The sequence below is a fragment of the Pezoporus flaviventris genome, unplaced genomic scaffold, assembly GCF_033815535.1.
Source record: "Pezoporus flaviventris isolate CSIRO_AGI_PZ_B2104156 unplaced genomic scaffold, CSIRO_AGI_Pfla_v1 ptg000036l, whole genome shotgun sequence".
NCBI lineage: Eukaryota > Metazoa > Chordata > Aves > Psittaciformes > Psittacidae > Pezoporus > Pezoporus flaviventris.
The window spans coordinates 66,324-90,271 of record NW_026892584.1 but is presented as its reverse complement, the minus strand read 5'-3'; the positions used below and the strand labels follow the sequence as shown (position 1 = coordinate 90,271).

General features: G+C 39.4%; 1 protein-coding gene across 3 annotated transcripts in view; it reads left to right on the top strand.

The window, feature by feature from the left end:
* MPPED2 (metallophosphoesterase domain containing 2) overlaps positions 1–17,044 on the top strand; it is a 101,723-nt gene extending 84,679 nt beyond the window's left edge. For all 3 annotated transcript variants that reach the window (XM_061462774.1, XM_061462775.1, XM_061462776.1), the window contains exons 5-7: positions 10,728–10,843; positions 12,324–12,437; positions 15,618–17,044. In XM_061462774.1, the coding sequence (XP_061318758.1) occupies positions 10,728–10,843; positions 12,324–12,437; positions 15,618–15,736 (349 nt within the window). In that variant the 3' untranslated portion in view covers positions 15,737–17,044. The remainder of the gene's footprint in view (positions 1–10,727; positions 10,844–12,323; positions 12,438–15,617) is intronic.
* The last annotated feature ends 6,904 nt before the right edge of the window (positions 17,045–23,948 follow it).

The window sequence follows — 23,948 nt, the reverse complement described above, 5'->3', positions numbered from 1 at the left end:
CCTCATTGGCTCTGACAGTTTGATTAATTAGGCCCCCTCTTCAGATGACCTCTGTACTGACACGACAAGGAGGTGAATATAAAATAAATAGTTTGCCCACATAATGGCATACTGCAAGTTTCAGATTTTCATCAGATCAGACTGAAGTCCAGAGCCTGTGTTAAAACCTACAGTGTGGAGCAATATACGGCTGTGGCTTATCAACCACAGGCTTTACAACATAGTTAAAGAATTAAAACCAAACCACCATTCTGATACATTGACTTCTTCTGGAAGAATTAATCTTTTCTTTATTCTCTTGACCATACAATACAAATCTAATTCATTTACATTATCAAATAAAATGACCTTTTGTTTTCAAAGGATTTTTTATTGCCAGAAAATACAGTATGTTAACTCTGTGGTTATTCAGCCTCCCATAAAATACTAATGTAAAGCTATTATTCTGGTGCCACTCTATTTAAATGTCAGTCTGCCTTTCTATTATAAATGCCCAGTTCAGGGCTTTGTAACTCATCAGTAAAAAATCTTCTTCAGGTGAGAACTTGTAATACAAGCTCACAACTTTCCTTTGAATGTGTAATTTTTTAAAATATGCATGTGTATGATCCCAAGGCATGAATATGCAATTATGAACCTATAGCATGGCATTTGTAGTGCCAGAAACGTCAGATCATTCTGTCGTTTTACCCACTGGATGGTGCCTCTGACTGGAGCTGGTGCTTTTTGGTTCCAGGAGTAGTTTGGTCAGTTACGGTCTTACTAGGAGGCAGCTCGGGTTTATCATAAAACCTGGAGTTTTGACTGGTGGTCAGTGAGAAAGAAATGCTTCTTTTTTTCCTGCTGCTTGCTTGCACTTAATTATGTGCCATTAACACTCTCTTGAGAGGAATTAGGTTTTGGAGAGATGGGGGGGGGAGGGGATGTCAAAATCCACTCTCCATCAAGGTGAGAACAGGAAAGGGCATAAGTAGTGTTTTGTTGATCAGTTGGAATCACTGGAGCTGAGGTAAAAATTCTGCTATGCTGGTTTGTAACTAAAGTTTTCAGATTAGGGTTTGTTTTTTTTTTTTCACCAGAAGAGTCAAATTAACTTTCATTCAGTTTGTGGCAATCTGCGTCTCCCACAGACCTCTTTGAAAGAGCAACATGAAGGTGGGTGAGCCTAAAATTAAATGTTGTGTAAATTGACCCGCATGTAATCTGAGCTCATCGCTTAATGATCTTGAAAGCGAGTGATCCGTGCTTAAACAGATCCTTTTCAATTATAATAATGCTCCTTTTACCTCTGTGTTGCCAAATGCTTTTGATTCTCTTATGACCCCAATATGTTTTTTCTTCTCTCAGTCTCTTCTGTCATTTTTTCCCCTTTGTGTTCATCTGTTGATCAAGTATCTGCATTACTTTAATTGATTTGCTAAATTGGCTCATACATAAGACAGCTCCTCCAGGTAATAATCTGAAAATGTTATGCTTATCTTACTGGGGTCATGCTTGAGCACTACAGCAGTTGAGAGTTTTCATTGGCTTTGATGTGGATTGCACCATTTCTTCAATTTACCTGTTGGACTCCTTGCTACAGTATAATGCATATATATACATGTGCATGTTGTATGCGTGTAATATCAGGTTTAGGGTTTTTATAGATGTGAATTTTGCTTGCATACAAGGTTTCCTGAGCTTGCATACTGAGGTTTCCTGAGCTGGGAAAGAGGTGTGACATGCATTTGATGATCCATAATCACTCCTTCCCCCAGATGACTTGTTCTTTTTAGTTTCTTTGTTGGCAGAATTTGACAAATAACTAGCAACATTTTTTGATGGAGATTGAACAGGACTTAGTAACCTTCCCTTCCTGCAGACTCCAAAGCAGGATCACGGTTTTCAGTGAAGGTAACATTTTGAGTAGGTCAGATGTTACATTTCTGCACAAAGCAGAGACTGTAATAAATGAAGAAAATTGAATAAATCTGCATGTCACTTTAAAGAAATGACATTTTGTAAAACTTTTAATTCAATTGTAAACCAGTATTATTTCTTAAAGTCCAGATATGATATTTTATACTGTACCTTAACTCCAAATAAGTATGTATTGTAACACTGGAAGCTCTCTGATTGCTTTGGCTCTTTCTTCTGGTTAGCGAGAGTAAGCAACTTTATATCCAGCTTCAAGAATAAGCTGAAACTGAAGGTAGCACAGGCTTCAAACAAGAAATACTGGGAGTATCCTGTGGCCTGTTTATAGCTAACTGCTTCCATTCTTTCCTGTAAATTTTCAAAAGATTATGTTACAAGTTCCTACAATTAAATATTGTGGGCTGTGTGTGCGTGGAAGACGAATACATGTAAGCCTTGCATAGTTTTTCCTTCCAGGCATTCTGGCAAGTTTCAGTTTCTTCTTGAAGAATGCCAAGCAGCATTTTGAGCAAAACATAAATAAAAATAGTGAGGCTGTTTATAGGTAAACAGCAGTGGCAATAAGCAGTGTCCGCTTTTAAATCATTGCAGTAGGTAAGAATAATCGACTAATTGTTGCAAGTGAAAATCATGGAGGGCACGTTCAGTGTCTGCCCTCTGGTTCACTTTAAGCAAGTTGTTTAGGCATATATTCTAACAAATTTATTCTTGGTGTAGTCAACCTAGTTCTACACAGTACTTCTATAAACAGTGCTCTATGTAGGCTGTTCTAAGATTAATTAATTATTACCTGTAAAGTACTTGAAAAGACATTTTGAAATTGTGATTTAGGTTTGTGCTTTATTTCTCATAAACAGCAAACTGGCTTGTTACTCTGCAAATTAGATCAGGACCAGCGAGGGCAACCCAGACATCCAGAACATAAGTGCACAAATACTGAAATCTTGTCTTCAAGAGCAGTACAGGGTGCAGATGTAAAGTTATGTAAAGGTGCTGAAACACTACATAAAAATACATCTGGAATTCCTCTGGTTTGTAGCTTCAGCATCTGTTAATGAATAAGCATCATGTTTCTCTGACCAGCTTAGGCTTTTGGAGGAACTACAGAGACTCCCTGGAGATGCTAAAGAACTCTGTTTAAAGTAGCATTCAAAAAGATGGAGTTTCTAGAGGCTGTTCCTTAGGAGCAGGAACCAAATTCACCAACAGAGTAGGCAGGCATAACTTCTGCTAAGTGCTTTATTTGTTATACTGAATTTTACAGGTTATTTTCCAAATGCTGTTTTTATACGTATATGAAATATTCAACAAAAGCTACTGGATGTAATTACACCAGTACAGAATTTGCTTCTTTACATGTAAAACACACACACCTCTCCAGTGGAATGAAAATACATACAAATCAGTATGTGCTGGGGGAGAGGCCTTCACGCCCCTTTTGCTTTTGCTCTACTTTAATTTGTGTTGTCGTTGCAGAAACAGGTTACTAGTCAAATCCTCTTACAGATCTACCTGGGGTGGAAGCCTTGTCAATTTACATTTCCTCTTGAGAGGCATGTAGGAAATCAGTTTAAGATGTAACACAACTAGGCTGTTATGATCATGTTTACTAGAAGAAGCCAAGCATTCAAGCGTCATTTGGCATGCACAGATGTTGAGCAAAACTGAATCAAGATTCCAACCAGTCTTTTTTTTTTTTTAATCTTTTTTATCCTTTTGTTTCCTTTTCCCCCCCAGCCTGTCCCTCAGAATGGACATTCTGTTCATGTTGTGGTGAGCTTCCGAACCAGAGAGCTCTTCCTCTAGGTAGATACTCTGTGATTCTCTGTGCTTCTACAAAGGCCACAAATCTCTACCATAACAAATTGAGGCATTCATTCTCTTTTCAGTACTGCAGCATCCTTTGACACTTCAAGGGTGAATATACCCTACACAGGGATGCAATGTGGGAATGAAGGGGAGAATGTGCCCCCTCTGGAATGAGAAGTGGCTCTGCAAATCAGTCCAGCATGGTACTTTGCAGGCCTGAGTTGCTGTCACAGTGCTCCCATCACCATGCAGGGAAACTCATGTAGTGTATGGACCCTGCTGAAGCTGGTGCTAACTTAGACCAGGTCTGTCCTTCAAACCATCCTTAACTATACACAGCACAGAAATATATAAGGGCTGATACTTGGTTCTAGTAGTAGGCTTTTATAATTCTCTCCTTTTATAAAAGTAGAATGAAATTAGCCCTTGAGTCAAATTTGAATTATTTTCATATTTTTTGGATATTAAAATATCTCCCAGATCTCATTAAGTAAAGCCCTAAATAAAATAATTGCAATACAGTTAGGGATTGGAAAACCTCAGAAGGTTTGGAGGAAATTTCCTCTTTGACGAGCAGTTCAGATACTCAGGCAAAGGTTGCCATAGTCATAAACTTGGGAACTTCGACTCCCTTCCTCTCCTTCCCAACATCCAGTAGCTTGATGGTACTGTTCTCTCCTCTGCTTTGCTGAGTATTCTTTACCCCTGTTCTCAGGGAGCCCTATGCTCTGCATCCTGCTGTCCTCCGTGTCTTGTTATCCTCCATGATGTTACCAGCATTTTATAATCTTCTGCCTGTCTGCTCCGCTGCACGCATGTTTTTTTATCCCTGATGTATTTTTAGGTGTTTCTTCACTCAACTTCTTCTGTTTTCTTAAAAAAAAAACAAAACAAAACAAAATGTCCTCCACAGAGAAGATTGGTGGTCTTAAAGACTGTCTTTGGTGTTTCTGGTGTTATTGTTAGCACAAAACATGTGAACTGAATGGGCATTCCTCTGCCAAAACACATCACTAAGCCTTCAAGGCACAGGATAGAAGATGCCAGTGGTCTGTACAGGCCATCAGAGAAACCAAGTACTGAAACGTATTCTGTCAGGGTAGTAGGCTTTAGACCAGAGCTCAGTAACTTGTCAATAACAGCTGGGGCAGCGTGGAGGCAGCAAAGCAGAGATGTGCAGAGGCTGAGAGAACTTCAAGATGGAGCAGGCAGGTCTTACCACATACCATTTTCTAGCCATATGGTTGGCTAAAGCTCTGCTTACCTCTGTATCTCTCCCTGGTTTAGGTGACCATCTGGTCCAGATCAGCACATCCATGGTACGTGCTGAATGGCAGCTTTTTCTTTTGTAGCTCTCACGGATCCAAACATGGATGTCTATCTTACGGGAGCTTAAATAAAACCTCCACTGATGAGTTTGTACAGTCTGAGGTAGAAATTGAGAACAGCTTGGTGCAAGGAGCATACCAGCTCGCAGGTGACTCGTGGTGGTGAGGTGGTTGCTGCAGCTTTTCATTGTGGAGGACTGCTTCATAGTGAAAACCCACAGTGTGGGCTCTGCCTCCAAACACCATGGATGGGAGGGAATTGTGTTTCTCAACAAAGTTTTTTCATTTAGACAACCAGCAAGTGTTTAGAGGTCGTAGTATGTAAGTTGAAAGAGAGGGAGAAAACCTGGGGGAAGGGGAGAAACAACCCAAAAAACCCCCAACACTCCCCCCACCCCCCAAAAAAAAGAAAGCAAAACAAAAACAAGAAAACACCAAAACCAAATCTAGCAGCTGCTGAGTCTTCAGGTTTTGTTAACATTGTAAAAGTAGCAGAAATATGTTTTAGAGACTTGCTGACTTCTTTGCAGGTCAGTAATAAGGAGATACATGCAGTAACACTGCTAAAATAATGACAGTACTGGTAACCCACTTTTGTGAGAGCTTCAGCTGTTTAAAGATGCAGGGTAAGCAAAATCCCAAGGAACCAGACCCTGATGCTTCTTTTGGCTGTGTATTATTGTCCTCACTTTCTGAATGGGACACTGAGGCACAGCAGGTAAATGCTAGTGGGAATGAAAGACAGCTCAAGCCACCAGACTCTCTGCCTTTTACTGATACCACAACATGATATATAATGATTAGTTAGGAAATCACTTAGCCTTTAAAATGTCCTGATTGCTACATTATGAAACAGCATTTGAATATTTACTATAAGAAAGAGCTTAAAAGAAAAACCAAACAAAAAAGCTTTTTTGTAGCACTGAAGCCAAGTTTCAGAGACTTTATAGAAGCTCTTACCTTCTAAAATGTTCTTCCCTAGTACGTGGTACACTTGCCCTATTCAGCCTTTTGTTTCCAGGCTTACACACGCTCTCCCCCTTCCCCTGGCCTCATGCCGCAGCCCCTTGTTGTGTATTCCCAAGAGGCACACTCTGACCATTGACTGCACAGTGACAGGCACGTGTGTGCTGCTATGCCCGGGCAAACACCGGTGCCGGCCAGAGAGAGGAGGATTGAAAGGCTTTGCTTTTCTGGGCGCAAAGGTCACTTCTTTGTTTTCCCCCCTCCCTTTGTGGTTTGTTCTCTGCTAGTCCCGCTGCAGCTTTCCTCTGGGACTGGAGCAGATACTTTGGGGATATGTTTGTGAGCTCATCCTGTAAATGAGCAAGTCTAGGAGTCCCCCATTTTTTGTTCTGCTAATGGAACTCTCCTTCCTGAGCCAGGTCTATGTGTTCAGTTTGAATGCTGAGGAAAATAAAGAGCATTTCATTATTGTTATTAGTTGTGTAGAAGTGCTTCCTGCTGCGATGCCTCTGGGACACTCCCTCCCTCGGAAGGAAACAGACAGGTTTTTGCTTCCTGCCCACTTTACTCATTGGATTAAGGATAAAATTAAAGCTTTCCTACAAGACTGGATAGCCTTAAAAACGAATGAATTCATGGGATTAGAAACCCATGAGATAATTTATTTCTTCTAATCCTGTTTAGAAGTGTAAATGGATTTACTGGTGCAGGTAAAAGGAAAACCTGAACCTAAGAGGTCTCATTGTACATTTACCTTTTGAGTTGCTGAACTCTGAGGATCAGGTAATTAAATTCATGAGCCAGAGCAGAGATGAAAGTAGGTAGTAGGAGGTGTCATCCTTTAAAAATATTAAGGTTCAGAAGGAGTTGTAATTTCTGTATTACCTGGATGAACTTTGCCAGGCCTTTGCATCTCCTGTTTGCCCACGTGTTGGTGTTGCTTCTGATGTGTACACAGCAAGGAGTGGTAGTGATTTTGTGTCATAGAATAATGCGCTTTTTTTTCCCCTTAATGTAATAGTAAAATAGTAAGCCCATACAGAGTTACCTGGGAGAAGGGAAATCCGATCACCTGCTGAAGAAGCATCTGTTGCTGCTAAAAAGCAGATGGATTTGTGTGTTCTCCCAAAGCATCTGCAAAAGGAGAGTGAGTTTTGTTGTGAAGCTGGAGATCCCCTCCTTCTTGGTATTCTGTCAGGTGATGTCTACGTCTCTTGCAGCACAAGGTGTGAAGGTAACACACAGTTTATAGCATAAACATTCTTTTAATTGTAGAAAATGTGCCTTCCAAAACACCAGGTGGAGGGGGATCTGTGGGAATTCCTGCCTAGAAATGAAGAACAGAAGAGACTTAAGAATGGGCCAGGTGTCTGCCTTTCATAAGGATATTCCGTGTATGACATCTGGTGCCAGCATAACTGCTATCCCTAAGTGATAAGGAAGCTTTGCAGTCAAGGGAGGGCTGAACTGTCAGGTGAGCTAGGGATCAAGTGTTATTGTGAGGGTTTGATAGCACATGAGGGATGTTGTGACGTCGTGCCAAACATCAGGTATGAGGATGTGTTCTGATCCATCAAACATACAATGACAAAATCATATGTAATGTTGCATTACTAATCCCTGTGATTTTTACATCTACATCTCCTTTGTGACATTACTTATCAGCTGATAGCTTTTTTTTTCTTACCAGCTACTTAAAAATGAAGTGTTCATGTAAAAATGAATCGTTTTAGGAGTTAAGTCTTCCTGAGAGCTTCATAGGGAAGAATAGGTCAGATCATAAATATGGTTGCTAATGACTAATAGCCTTTACCAATTATTTGCACCTGATTGCAGCTTACCATGTGTGGGTGTAGCCAAAGTTCATTATAGATATTTCTTCCTAGGTAGGAATTAGTTTCTCTTAGTAAGTAATCAGCATGAGAATATGTTGCGGAAGGCTTAGAACTGTACGCGCAATTCTTCCCCCCCTAAATCATTTAGAAGTTGAGAGTGACTCTTAACTCCTACTTACACAAAAAAGGGGCACTAAGAGGAGTGAAATACACCTGATACCCCTTGATAGGATGCTACCTGCCTGTCCACGTTTGTAGTTGGTGAACAGCTATTCTGTTGTGCACTCATGGGATTCACAGTACATCAGCTCCGTTTCGTCTGCACTGCAGTATGGCATGGTGCAAACATCAGATGACCTTCTTTGTTATGTCACCTAAGTCTGAATCCATGCTATAAAGGTGTTCTTCATCTTGGTAATGTTCTGAACATGTCCTCTCTCCTTTTGGTTTTCTGGCTTGTGAAATGCAGAGTCATGTGTTAAGTGTCTGAAACCTAATCTGTAATCCAGGTGTTCTTCCAGTCATGCCTGTTCTTCTCCTTAGTTTATTGATTTTGTATGAAAATGTTTAGTATATTAAAGAAGTACTTGATCATCTTTTTCTGTGCACATGCTGCATAATGGAGAAGGTTTCTTGAAAGTTTTCTTACAAATGGATTCCCATGCGGTGCCTGTTAGTCACAGCTAATTACAGAGGCTGGTGAATGAAGAATATTGGAGCTCAGATTCCCCTCCTCCTCCTCTGCTAGTGTTTCAGGAGAAATAAACTAAAAAAACCTGCAGACAAAACCAGGTTTTTCTGTGGTTGTAGTCTCCAAAGAGCTCCAGCAAGATCACAGGTGTGGTTTCACGTTTCAGGTTTTAACTGTGGTGTAGTGACTACAGTATTATCTGCAGGAGAAATGCAAGTAGGGAAAGAATCATTGACAGTGACAAGTTCAACCTATGTGCTGTGTGTTTGTTTTTTTAAGCAGCTAAAAGTTTAGCCAAACCATATTTTAACTTCAAACTGCAGCACTGAAGGTTATCATAATCTCAATATGGTAAAACCTAGGAACATTACAGGAAAAGACATTCAGATGCATGTTCAGAAAGGTCAATCATAGAAAAGCAGAAACACTTGTGATTTAGTTAAAGATAAGACACATGTTTCAGTTTCAATTAAGTTGCATGCAAAGGTCCTGTGAGGTACACTGGCCTTATTTACAGCATAGGAGCTTTTATAGGTGAAGTTTCATTGCTATCCACATGAGGAACTCATAGCACACATGAAATGTTTAACTGACATCTAAATTTCCCATCTTTTCTTAGCATTTATCCAGCATCCAGGGAGTCTGCTAGCTTAAACAAGTTCCTATGTGGGTGTAGTTATTAGTTCAGTAGGACTATATGGGATATGTCTATTAGTTGTGACCTTCCTGCTCATATCAGCAGGACCTGCTGTTTTCCCATCCTGCTGATTGTCAGGGATTCAGACTGTGCATATAACTGGGTATAATCTTCATTGGTCAAACTGTTGTCTCTGGAAAACAAAATAATTACAAAAAAAAAATTAGAGATGTAATCTCAGCAGGAATTTTCCATTTAAATGCATATTTGATGCTGGGAAAAAAAATGCATTAAGAGGGTACTGGAGGCAGATTATGTGTAATGAAATGATGTAAGACTCTCTTCTTAACAGGTATGCTTTTTTTTTAAGGTTGGTTTCTGGTTGGGTTTTCCCTGCAAATTTTGTTGCCGGCAGATGAGTAGGGCTAGGACAGGAGTGTTCTGCCTAGAAACGTAAGTTTAAATCTGTTGCCTGAGCTCTAGGAAAACATAGTCACGGATAAAAACTCTTTAAATTAGTACAATACTAATAGGCTATAGAAAGTTGTTAGTCATGTATAGAAATATTACACTATCTCTTCAGAACTGTTGTTCTGTGTAGCTACCTGATAAGGAAAGGCTTTATTATAACTCAGCTGCATCAAAATTATTCAATTTGGCTGTTACACCTTGAAAAGGTACTCGTAGCAGGTTTGTTTATCGTCACTGCATGGTTAGGTTGATGGATATTAGGTGATAGCTAAATCATATGGTCTAGCGGAAGGTGTCCCTGCCCATGGCAGGGGGTTTGCAACTAGAGCATTAAGGTCCCTTCCAACCCAAACCAGTCTGTGATTCTGTGGTATGTCTCAGAACAATGCTGTGCTATAGTGGAGGAGACTGATGATCTCAGTTTTCCTTAAGAAATACTAAATTAATTTTAAATGATGAGATCTCTTAAAAAGGTTGTTGTGAGGCTAAACATGGTGTGGTTGAAGACCTTTAGGAAGCACAGGAGTGCAAAGCCAATTTATGTGACAGTGTTCTAACATAAAAAGTGCTAAAAGGAGCAAGTTTTAGTTTAGTGGAACACCGCAGTACAAATGAGGCTTGTACCCACTGCATCATACAGGCTTCCTGTGGAAATGCTGCCCAACCCTGTGAAGTGAGAAACTGAGTCTTGTCTCCAAAAACTGAGGTTTTTTTGCCTTTTTTTTTTGGTAGGTAATGTAAGGAAAGAATTCTTACGTATGAACATCCCCAAACTTTGAAGAAAGGCTTTAGATTTTTTAGACTGTCATTTTAACTATTTTTCCCTTTCTACCTAGTGAGTAAACACCCCCAGGGCTGAATACTCCTGACATATAAAAAGAATGTAGAATATTAATCTAAATTCAAACATACAGATTAGTGTACATATGTATTTAAGCCAGTTTGTATTAAAGGCATCCCCTTTGAAAAGGCTGTCTGCAAGTAATCTCAGAATTGTTTTAATGCAGAAAAATGGGAGAAGGCAAGAATTTTTGATTTTATACTGATGCAGTTCATCTTATTTTCCCCCAAAGGACACCATGGTTTAATGGATGGGGCTTTAACCTACCCAGAGGTCAGTCTTTGCTAGACAAGTGGAACCTTATTCCTGAGGGAATTGATCTACTAATGACACATGGACCTCCCCTTGGTAAGTGAAACAAAGGCTGTGTGTGATTTCTTTGCATAGGATTTTTACTTTCAAAATAAGCAAAATTAATAATGCTGTAAGCTGTACTACAATCACTCCTGCCTCAAAACTCTGAATTAAAAAGCCTTTCTGGTGTGGAAGAGTAAAGTGTTGATAAGGTTTAGCAGATCTGTTGAGTTTCCAGCTGTTTTCTTAATAAAAACTAATTTTTTTGTTACCCTCAAGCTAGGGAAGATCAAAAATCTGACTCCATGTCCGTTAGTTTGACATTTTATTTAATAATAATATCTTGCCAATATTATCATGCTGGCTGAGACCTTGACCCCGTCCTTTTACGCACTGTACTAATGCCTAATTTGTGTCTGTAGGTAAAGTACAGTGGCCAACTTTTTCAAATTGAAGTTCATAATCTCCACCCAAACCAAAATTTAAGTACATTTGTTCAGTTAAAGCACTCATTAGTGTCTGCAGCATCACAGCATTTCTGTATGCATTTCAATTCAGAGCAGATAGATGAGCAACCCATTTAAAATAGCACCCATGAAACTTTACTAACATTTCTTATCCTGATAAGCCGTATTTATAAAAGGCAGAAGCTCAGTTGTTGCAAAACCAACTGAAATATTTATTATTTCTATTTAAGTATAAATATTAAGGGAGGTAGAGCTGTAACTGGACTTCCTGCTCATTCCATAACTCAGTCAACTTGATGCCACAACACATTTTTACTACCTGTTTTAAAATTGGCACAGGGTGTAATTACTCTAAAGTCAGTAGAATGGTGCTGTAGTTGGATGTGGCTCCTGATTTCCCTTTTACTCCTCCTCATTCATCTTGCCCTGTTGATCCTTACCAGTGCTAGCCTAGGCAGCAGACTTACGTAATAACTGATGTCAAGTTTTGTGCATTTTTCTTTATTACCGGTAGGACTAAGCGACAGCATAGCCACTTATTAGCTTGTTGGAAGCTATTTTGCTACATTGCTCCTTGTTGGTGCCTGGGGCTCATAAGTAACCTGACAACTTGCAGACTGGGTTCCTCTGGAAGTTGTGGGAGAGTGTATTTTAAATCGTTGGTGTGTCAGAGGTATGGGGATGTAGATCTTCCTGGGGTGTTTCATTTCTGGAGTAACCATGTAGCTGGCTTGAAAAGCTGACTGCTGTAAGGGGAAAGGGAAGAAAAATCTCTAGCAGTGCCGGGAATAAATGTTCCAGGGTTTCAAGGTGAAAGATGAGTTTAAACCCATAGTTTTAAAAAAAATTTCACATCCAGAAAAATATTAATGCAGATGGAGAGAGGAAATCTTAAGGAAGACAAAGTGACAGTGAAGCATTTCTTAAAAGCCATTGTGTGCTTTAATGGAGAGGTTATGACTACAGATAATGTAATAAACCTTCTGTGAATTACTACTTCCTGAAAGACTACATGAAACCTCACCTGAATAGATAAAATTAATAGTATTGATTGCATTTGCCATCAGGTTTTCGAGACTGGGTTCCAAAGGAGCTGCAGAGAGTGGGTTGTGTGGAGCTGCTGAACACGGTGCAGAGGCGAGTGAGGCCCAAACTCCATGTCTTTGGTGGGATTCATGAAGGTAAGGAGCAGCTCTACTCCCCTCTTCCTTCTCAGGCTGAGTTCAAAGCAGCATATTTTGATGGTGTACTGCAAAGGATGGAACTTTGAGTGACATGATTTAGTGTGAGGCATCCCTGCCCATGGCAAGTGGGCTGGAACTAGGTGATCTTAAGGTTCTTTCCAACCCTGTTCTATGGTTCTGTGGTTCTATGATAATGGCATACTGGGCTAAAGTAGAGAGGGAATAGAGGGACATGATAGCAACCACAGCACTTTGTAAATGTATGCCAGAATTAAAGCAGACTGTTTCAGGAACTTGTGCTGCATTTAGCCACCTACATCTTTTACTGTGCAAAGGTTGTTCTCTGCAGGTTACTTGAAAGCAATTCAAATTTTGACAAACTTGGTTGGGGAAACAGATGAAATTCCCCACACTTGCAAGCCAAGATGAAAATTATCTCCATTATTCCAAGTACAGGAGCCAAGAAAGATGCTGGGTTAAAAAAAAGAAAATTGAAATAACTTAGTGTCTCAGCTCACCTCCTATGTTTAAAGAAAAGCAAAAAGGAGGTCATCTTGAGTCAGACATCAGGAGGGGACATTGCCAGAACTCACTTTGCATACATTTCTAAAAGCATCCTATAATACATCCGACAGTCTCATTTTAGAAGAGGTATTTCCCCACTGTCAGTAGCAGATCAGGCAGAGTTTTGAAACGAGCTGTTTGTGGCATTGGAAGAGACTAAGATATTAAATACATTTAGGAGATACTTAAATAATACAATTTTGTAGCTTTCATATGGCTGAGACAAATACTAGGAATTCTGCCTGGAAGCGCATGCAAGACTTTGTGACCCTAGAATTCAAAATTACACATTAAGTGCTTTATATTGTCCCCCTTGGAGGTGTCTCCATTGACTCTAACTAGGTTCTCCATAGGCTTAAAGATTGGGAGGACTTAAAAATAAAAAAGGACAGTTTCTCAACTAATGGTGTTGGTTTTTCTGAAGCCCATGTGACTTGATACAATGAATTTCATAACTGGTTAATGTAAATAAAGAGTTTGTAATGACCTTAAGTATAGTGGCGAGTAGCAGTCTTTTAATGCACCCAGAAAAAGACCAGATACTTTGTATAAATATTATTCCTTGCATATAAGAATAAATGAATACATCAAGACTTGCAGCTAAAACATGCAAATTGTCTACAGCCTTCATAGGCAAATTGGACAATGAAACTTGTAATAGTGTTAAGTAAGGGGAGAGTAAGGTATTTTAATGTACAAGATCATTGTCATGAGGAAGCACCGAGGAACCAGGTAGCACTGTAATTTAAATTTCATAGTAAAGGTGGCATTACATATTAAAAGTGAGCATTCATATAAATTCTTACGAGAATACTAACAAAAAAGTTAAAATTCCACTTGGTGCTTACACAGAAGACATAAGAATGGCTTGTTTCAGTACAGAAAGACAAAGGCAAGTGATAAAAGCATTATCTTACAGTGCAGTTAATTCTCCTCCAACTCCAGCTGAGATGAACATGCGCCACATTCCATTAGATCAACAAGAGACTATCCACACATTTTGGTGATGCAGGCTTTTTTCTTGGTTGATAAGCAGGAACAACCATGAGCGAGATTTTTCCCACCATGAGATGATCTAAATCAAAATTGCCTGTCTAAATAAATAAAGTAATATAGGCAGATAGTGCAGAAATTCTGAAGTGATTATTCTTTCTGATAGACACTGTGGGTAGCTGCATTTATCTTAGCTTTCAGGCAGCAGTGATCTGTACTGTATCATTATGGTTTAAAAGAAGAACATTTTCCCCCATGGGTTTGTAATGGGAAGTTCTCTTCCTACATAAAGCTGTTTTTATTATTTACATTTATTTATATTTTTAAGTACATTTGGTGCCAAATCTTCCTAGATTTTTTCCTGTCTTTGTTGGCTTTTTGTGGATGTCAGTTGAAAATAATGGCAAAGCTTTGCTCACCTTTTACACTGGTGGAATGGGAGTCCCTATCTCCTTATCCATGAGAGAATCTCTGTAAGGATTGCTTCGGCCATCTCAGTATCTTTGTACTTCTGTTAATTCGTTTTCTCACATCACATTTGCTGAATTAAGGCTCAGGTGTAACTCAGTTTATGGTTCACTATAGTTTTCTCTACTTGCCCAAAATTACTAGGCTGCACAACCCTCTGTTACACCCTATTCCTGTGCAGCAAGTGGGAGACAAGATAGAGGCCAGCAGAGAACCAGCATTGCTGCTGGTTCGTTAGACACATGCAACAAGGGCATTGCTGGCCAGATATTCAGAAGGTTGAGAGCAGTCTTTACCTTCCTAAAACTGATGCCATGGTGTTACTGAGGAGTCGAGTCCTTGGCATGCTGAAAAACCTGTGATTAATATTTACTTCTTGCTTTTTTTTTTTGTTTGGGAATGAATTACCAAGATCCCTTCCTAATAAAAAGCAGTCATCTGTTTAACCTTCACCTCAATTTTCTGCTCAAACTAGGGGTCGTCCATTGACCTCTTGTGCTCTGTTGTATTTATAGCAGCAGATTCCTTAGTCATGAATTTCAGTGGTAGATAACACATATATATACATGTGGGTGTGTATAAAGAACCATATATATGCGTAGTATATGTATAGTAAATATGTATGTGTGTATATTTTTTACCTGCTAATGAATTTCTGAGATTTCACAAGCCAACATGATCACCAGCTTGGCAGTCCTGCGATGAGGAGCTGCATGATAAGCACTAGCATGGGGTTCATTGCACAGGGAGGGGTTTTTGTAGGCAAAACCAGAGTTCCTCCTAAAGCTTTTGCTCCTGATGGGTCTTTTTCTTACACATGCATTACAGGCATACAGACTCCAGCTTGCTAATTAAGTAATTAGAAAAAGTACATGTGTGGTTTTGTCTTTGTTTCTGATCCAGTTGCAGCAGAGGATTTTCCACTGGGGAAAGAAGTTTGAACGTAAACCAAAAACATCAGCTCTTATTTCAAATACAGTACATTGTGGCTCTTATTTTTTTTCAATCAAGCCTTTGTGGCAGCTTTCATTTTGAAGGGATTAATTTAATTTTATTCCAGAGCATTGATCCCACAACAAGCTCTCAGTGCAGCTGCCCACGGGCAGTATCACTTGTTTATATTGCAGTAAGTGTGACACGTTCTTCCTACAGGTTATGGCATTATGACAGACGGTTACACAACGTACATCAATGCTTCAACGTGTACAGTCAGCTTTCAACCAACCAACCCCCCAATTATATTTGACCTTCCAACCCCTCAAGGATCATGAAGCACTACTGCACATGTGGAACTGGGAAGGTCTATAAACTGCCATTTTCTAATTATAAAACTTACATTCTGTTACATGCTTACTTCAAAATTGGGGGAGGAGAATTTGGGGGAATGGTGGGTTTTTTGTTTTGGGGAGGGTTTGGGGGTTTTGGTTTTATCTCTGTTTTTTGTAAATTGCTGGTGCAAAAAAACCCAAGAAAAGTTAGAGGTTGTGCTTTTTGGAAATGCAGCATTCATTTTGAATTTATGAGGCATTGTGAATTTGTAAAATCAATTTTGTTGTTTTTTTTCACTAAATTTGCCATTGTAAATTGTTATAGTGTTCTCAAAAGGACAGCCAAGCTTTCTTTTAAGAAGTGAGAGACCTTATTTTACTATTATATTATAAGCTAAAAGATAGGCAGCATTTAAAAACACCCAAATTTGCACAACTTATGTTATTGTCGGGGTTTTTTTAAGTGTCTTCTTTTTTTCCCTAGGTCTAAATGTTAGTTTTTCATCTCCACTTGTATCAATTTTTTTAGTGGCACAAACAGTATTTTGGGGTCCATTTGCCTCTTGATACGTTTACATGTACTGAAACATGTTTCTGTTAACAGTAGAATGCAGCAAGGGGTAAATAGACTTCTCAGTTGTTTGTTTCTACCTGCTTTATACATTAAAGACTGACAGATAGCCACAGCCTGTATGTGATAGCTATCTTTTATTGTTTATTTTTAAATTATTTTAGCTTTAAAAGACTGGGGGTGAAAGCTGCAAAGAGCAGGTATTTCATGCAGTAAAAAAAAAAATAATGTAAATGCGGACTCCTTTTAAATATGAATTTATATATATATGTATTTTTTGTGCATTATAACTAAGCTAGGATTTAATATTGCCGGTACAGCATCTACAAAATTATGCTGTACAGCACATCTAAATTATGAAGGATGTGACACATTTTCCAAGTGCTCAAGGCCTTCAAGAGCCCAAGTTAAATCTTTGTTGTAGTTCAGGCATGTATAGAGTCAAATGGATACAATCAAGCCTAACTAAAATAAGGCTTAGTTGTCCTTTATATTTAAATATTCTTCTTGTCTTTTTATTTCCTTTTTCTTATTTTGCACTGTGTGTAAATGCAATCTCGCTAGCACAAAATATTGTTGCAGATAGGTATTTCTGTTCTACCACTGTAAATGCTATTGAGCTTTGTTCTGTTTTATGTTACCTTGTTAATGGAATTTAGAAAAGCAGTTGTTTCTTTAAATTTATTGTGACATTATATCTAGCGGCCTTTATATGCAAATAAAATTGCAAGATTTTTAAATATGTGGGTTAAGGGAATTCTGCATTTTTCTGTGGCATTAACAGCGGGGGGGCAGTAATAAGGGTAAGTAAGAACTTTTCTATTTCTCAGTAAATTTTTATTGCTTACCATTCATAGGATGTCAGTTGGGTCGATAAAGCATTCAGACTTTCCCTTCTGTTTCTCTGCCATCCATCTTTCCATTCCTTTTAGACAGAAGAGATTTTTGTCTTCAGATGTTGTAATTCAGTGCAACCAAGTTTGTGCAGTTAAGCCTTGTAGGATGCTATTCCAGATGACATGAGGAAAAATTGATTAGGCAGTAACCTTTGTACTTCCTCACTTGATCATTAGCACCAAGCTGCAGGTGCCTTGTGGTCATCCGCTGTGGATTAAGAAATGAATAGTCATAGATTAAATCTATCACTTTTTATCTGGATCTGTTGTCAGTTTTGTGGCTACAGCAGGATCCACCACCAGTGATTGAATGGCAGAGGAGCAGTCTATGCCAGCAGAATGACAAACACAACAGGACCTGCTGTTATTGATGCTGTTGGTATGTACTTAACAGTACTGCATCTTGTTCTCAAGTAAAAGGTATGGCTGTGAAAGTCCAGATTCAAACATGAGAAGATAAGGTGCTGTTTTGATCTGTAGTAACCTGAAACAAGACTTGGAGAGCCACAGAGTGTTCCCATTTATCTTAGCAGGTTATTAACTTTTGACATTATTATGACACAAAGGTTGTAAAGAAATTCTAGGCTTTGGCATCAGAGTGCTGCATAGAGGACTGCTGCTTGTGTATTTTGATGCAGTGTGCATTAAACTTAACTATGGAGTTAAGCTGAAATTTTCAGATGGATAAGCCTCCTATACCAAAAGTCTTTTCTGGGAAAGAAGCTCCTGTACCTCTTAAATATAGTTCTTGATTTGTAGGTGGACTTGTCATATGGAGTAGTCACTGCTTTGCTCGCAGTGCTGGTTATTTTATCAGTTGAGCTGAAGGGAAAAAAAGTCACCAAATACTAGGCCTTCATTTTAGATGTAGGTGCAGGATCTGTCTTTTTGAATTTTTCAGCCTACAGTGGGAAGACTAGGGAATTGGTTTTGGCAACAACTGTTTACTGGCAAAGAACATGGGTACATTTAAGATGTCTGTCCTTCCACAGATAAAGCATTTTCTTAGAGCACGTAGAAATCATGTATATAGCTCATCTTAGATCATTATCTTCCACTTATCTGTTGTTTGTTGTCACTGCATAAGCAGGAATTATCCATTGCTTTGTAATGGCAGGACAAGCAGAGAACAGCCACTGCATCTGGATTGCTCTTCAGCCTTCTGAAGGACCTGGTGTTTCTTCATTAGCTAGGGCAGGTACAGTCTATGGCACCAGCCTGTTAGTCTCTACTTCAGGTGTCTGCCTGTAGTGAGAACTGGGTTGCTCCTAAAGCAAAAATTTTAAGCCAGCAGCTTTGTTGCAGGATCTGAGCAGCCTGAAGCCTTCTGGCAGCAGACAGCCAAATGAGTAAAGGCTATCCTGAGTTCAGCCAGGAGTCTGCCTTGGGTAAGACTGGTAGTGAGAAAATAACCACAAGCAATGCTTTGAAGAAGCAGAAGTTTGTACCAGACTCTGCAGTAAGCCATAAACTGGTACACATAGCTGTAGGTGTGCTAGCAGGTTGTTCTGCACTGGGATATGAGGCCTTGGAACAGTGGGCTAAGTCTCTCTACTTCCAGTTAGATGAGCATCAAGGATAGTCACTGTTTTGTCAGCAGTTGATGCTGGTGCTGAATACAGCTCTCAATTTAGAGAAATACCTAATCTTCACCAGTGCTTTCTAAGCATGTGTTTTCTCCTGTGTTTTGTTCTGTCTGGCTCTGTCAGCTTCGCCTTGCATACCACTGTTTGTTCAGCACTGATCTTATTCTTCTCCATGGCAGGATCTTTTTAATTTTATTCCTTCAGTTTTCCTTCATCCTTTCAGAAATTGATCTGGCTTTTCCTCTTCTGAGAAAGCCATCGTTTTGGCTAGCACCAATTACAAAAAGGCCAAGAAAACATTGGCAGTTTGGCGTTTTTTCTTTCGGAACTCTTTAGAGATTTTGAAATGTATACATGTCTGCCTGTGCTGTCACAGGCAGGTAATTTGCCTTCGCTGGATGTCAGCCATATCTGACAATCAGAATAAATGGGACACAGTATAATTAGAAGAAGTTTGATTTCACAAGGAGGCAAAAGTGGATGAATCTGCTGATTTCCAAGGATCTTTTACTACTAAAAGTAGCTCAGTATCTGTATGCAGAATAAACCTTGGATAATAAGTCTTTCTCCGGGGTCTGATCCAAGCCCATTGAACTCACTGGGAGTCATTCTATTGACTCCATCTGGCTTTGGATCAGACACCTGGCATCTGTCTGGATTGTGTTTCTGTCTATTACTCATCCTTCAAACTGGAGGAGATGGTCCCTGGTTAACATGCAAGAACCTCTTGGCAGGAAGAGGGACCTACCTATTGTAAATGCTGAATCTTTCCAAGTGATTGATTAACAGCAGCATAGTCGATTAACCTTTCTTCTTCTGAGAGCAGCTTTCATCTAGTCATCTCGATAAGGCTGAAAGCAGTCAAGGCCTTTATCAGGGAGGGCTGCAGAACAGGATATTCCCCAGAGGTGATTGGTTCCCAATTCTCTCTGCATAGTGAATTTAGTGAATTCAGCAGACCTGGAGGTCAAGCATTTATTAGGCTAAGAGACTGTCAAATCAATCTGGTCTACTCCAGGCAAGTTCTACCAGGAGAATGGGTTTTGCCAAGACTCTGTCTAAGAAATAGATTGATGGCTAACTCCTGGTTGAGGCTGCCTTTCTCTTTTCCATTTTCCGCAAATCAGACTTCTTCCCCTCACTGACACCAATATTTTCTCCCTAGACAAATTTTATTAAGGAAACTCCTGGAAACCATCTGTAATTTAAGTCACAGGGAGACTTCCAAACTCTGTGGCGCTTCCACTCTGTGTTAAATTGACCCAAGAGCTTTCTTTGAGACCTTGCTTTTGACCATACCTGATTGAATTACATTTCTGGAATTTTCACCCCTTTTCTCTCACCCCTCCACTCCCCACCTTTTTTTTCTTCTTTTTTTTTTTAAACTTGATATTTCCTAGCAGTTACAGGCAGGCAGGGATCCTGATTTTCCCTGCCCAACATGATAACTTCTTACTGGAAAGAGAAGTTGTAAAAGATAATGGAACAAAGCCTGCAGCACAAAGCAGTGTATTTTGCTTTTGCTCTATTTTGAGATGTAGATCCTAAATTCCTTGCAGATTCCTCATTTGCAGTAACCAGTGTTTTATGCACCATCATCATTACTAGTTTACATTCACATGCTACTCAGGTAAAATCATGTTATGATCAGGCTTGGACAGCTGCATCAGCTGTCAGTGCATATAGGACACCCTGTGCACTTCTTCAGGAAGACCCAGCCATGAGAGCGCTTTCTCACCTGCACAAAGGAAGGGACTCTAATAAATGAGTGCAACCTGGGTGCAGCCTAAGTGCAGTGTGGAGGATTATAAAGTCAGGTTTTAACATTTTTATTTTCAGGTCCTGTCAGCCTAATCAAGAGTAAATGCAAGAGAAATGTGTGTTTAGTGCATCAGATCAGTTTTCAGTCATCCATATTGATTCATTTTTTTCCCCATCTAGTTACTGTTTTCCATACCTCCATCTCCGGCTTGAGTCACCCAGTTTTGTAACGATTCAGTTAGGATGTGGCTATAAGGATGCATCTCATTTTGTTTTAGCTCTTAAGATTTTCTAAGGAAGTTTTCCTCAGGCTGGATTTGCTTTATGTTGATTATAGAGAATAATCAGAGGAGTCCTTCTTTTCTTTTTGGCAGTGTTTCTCTGTAATTCTTATGACACAGTTTAGTCACTTACTTTGTACCTGGAGTTTACATTGATGGACAAAAGTGACAAAAACATGTACCTCAGTTTAGGATAACTGAATGAGTGGCCTGCATTCATCTTTTCCTCAAAAAGTGGGTAGTATTTATCAAGTATATGGCTCAGTGGTATAAGATGACTTGTCAGCTTTATGAACTGAGGAGTCAGGACTGCAAAAGTCCTAGGAGTTTAGATAAACTACAAATATTCAAAAGCAGACTTGAAAGTATAGATTTACAGGTACGAAATAAAAGACTTAAAGCCTACCTCAGATCCCATTAAAATGTATTTTTATACAACTGTTAGTACTAGTGTGGCTCAGGCATATCTGTCTGTTGCGAAGGGCTTTCAACAATGGTCTGTAAGAAAAGGAAGAGGATGACAAAAGTTTTTTCACCCTGGGTACAAGCTTTTTCAACATTCACTGTCATGTGAGTAGTTGAGCAAAGTATTTTTTCTCTTCTGGCTGCTGAGAGTCACTGCAGATGGAGGAGTGCAACTTTACTTTTTTGTTAATTGTCAGTACAGGTAGTTTTGCCCAAAATTATTGTGGGGCTGTTTGGTTTGAGAACTCATTGTGCACGTAACAGGGCATCTGCCATGTAAGGCTGAGTCTGAAGAGGTGGGATGCTGAAAAGGTAGGAGAAAAAGGATCTCTTTGGTTAACAGATTGAAAAGTGACTGACATGCCCAGGATCACACAGGACATCTCACAATCCTAAGAACTGAATCTGCATCTCCTGGGCAGTATTCAAGCTCTTTAATTAGTTTTCATTTTTGTACACTTTCCTTTGCAAATAGATGGAGGAACCAGTTCCTTTGTTACTCCAAGAACAAAGCTGCTGCTAGGAAATTCATGCCAAGATCCTGGAATACAGGCTAGTTTGTGACAGGGGAGACTTCCAGGTGGACAGAAAGCAAAAATCAAAGCCAATTCCTTTATTTTTAATCAAGCAAGAATAGAGGTAAGCAGGTAAAACCAAGCTGTTGATGAAAGAACAAGCAATCTCTTATTAGACCCACAGCAAAAGCTTTGTCAATCATCTTAAAGCATTAAAGTGCATCTTTTTTTCTTCAGCAGGCATCATCAGTGATGTATTAGGTCTCTGAAGATGATCACTGTCATAGATTCTTTAAAAGGTCTGAAACGGGTACAAAATCTTTATGTTACTGTAAGATACAGACTACAGCTCTGTCAGTACCACCACATTGTTATTGGTTTTGTGTTACAAGGTATCTAGAGAGTTCTGGAGGCAACATATATGAGCATCGTATTGACACTACAAGGCATCTGGCTCAAGCCCAACTCAATGTGAGAGTGGCAGTTCCTAAAAGGAGCTAAATTGTATTGACTGAGGTCTCCTAATCAACAGAACAAGTTCTTGTACAAAGTGCTATTGAATTTACTGTAGACTTGAAACTACAAAACATAGGCTTGTTATTCATAATCAATTATACTAGATATAAAACTTTGAAATTCAATAGCTGTATCAGCTTAAAATGCAACTCAAGTGGGTTTTTTTTATCTTTGATTTGGGTTTCTATTATCAAACTGAGACCAGATTTTTCAGATACCTTTATGTTGCCAGGGGCATTTGAAAAATCCTATTGGACACTGCATCGCTTTGGTGGCATTGAAATCACCTTATGGTAGCTAGAGGTATGTAAAAAAAAAATAAATCCAGTTTCTTGACATGTCCTATGCAAAAAATTTTACCTGTTACTCCAGGATTGCTTTGGAACTACTTAGTAGAGTAAGGCTTAATCACTTAGGTTTAAGAACAGTGGATATTTGCAGGTAGAATAAACAATCAGCTATGCAAATGCCTACTGAGAAAATCTGCTGCTCTCCCTTGCATGACGGTTGCACCTGAGGCAAGGATAACACCTTCTTGACTTGGTGTTAACGTCTGGCATGGGAAGAGAGTCTCTTTACTGTGAAACTTAAGTCAAGCAAGGATCAGGGAGAGCACCTTATGCTGGTTTTACTGTTGGAGCAGCCACGAGACAAAAATGAAGCTAATGGCTACAGTCACAACAGTGACCTGTGGCCAAAATAAGAGCTGCATCCTTATTTCCTGATCTCACAGCATGCTGCTGTTTGATTCTTCACAGCTTTGTATTTGGCAAGACTTTTCAATAAGAATGCACCATCTTTGTAATATTAATTTGTCGAAACAAAATAATTTAAAAAACCCACAAAGCATTTCACATTAAAGCTGTGATTTAAACTAATGATAACCAATAGACAGAAAGGGCATTCTAAAGACATACTGGATTTTCAGGCTTAAGTATGTGGGCTGTAACTGCTGCAAATGATGGACATAACAAGTATTTGGTGACTTGTTTGCTGACATCTTCCTTCTTCTGGTAAAGCTTATAAGGGTGTGTGCCAGAGTGCCCAGGACAGGAACAATTTTAAGACCATTCCACCTCAGACTTTCTTTTTGTTAGGGTTGGGGGCAGGGGGTGTTGGTTGTGAAGTAGCTCACAAGTCACTGTTCCGTGGGTAGGAAATGCACTATGTTGAAATCTTAAGCCTAGTTCAGTTATTTTCAGAGAAGCCAGTCAGACTGCTGTACGCTATGCAGTGAATTTATTTCTTAAACTGTGATTTGCTAGATTTAACTTCCTGCTGTAAAGACATGCTTGAACAATGGGGGCAGGTAAGCAGCTTGGTTGCACTGATGATTTAGAGTTTGCTGGCTTTTATATGGAACAAGAGGAAAGCTGGTGTGGTGTCAGTAGTCATTACCTTCTGTGTGTGATGTGCTTTCCCGTCACTGTGGCGCTTCAGAGGCTGCTTTGTAACTACACTACTATGAAAACAGACTTTTCCAAGGAACAAATTATCTATCTGGAACGTAGTAGTTGTGGCTGTGGCTTTTACTAGGATCATTTACAGGCCTGAATATTTGTATCAATGCCAGTTAAACTGTAGGAGCATTATTTGTCATAGAAAGATTGGCCGTACATCAGTT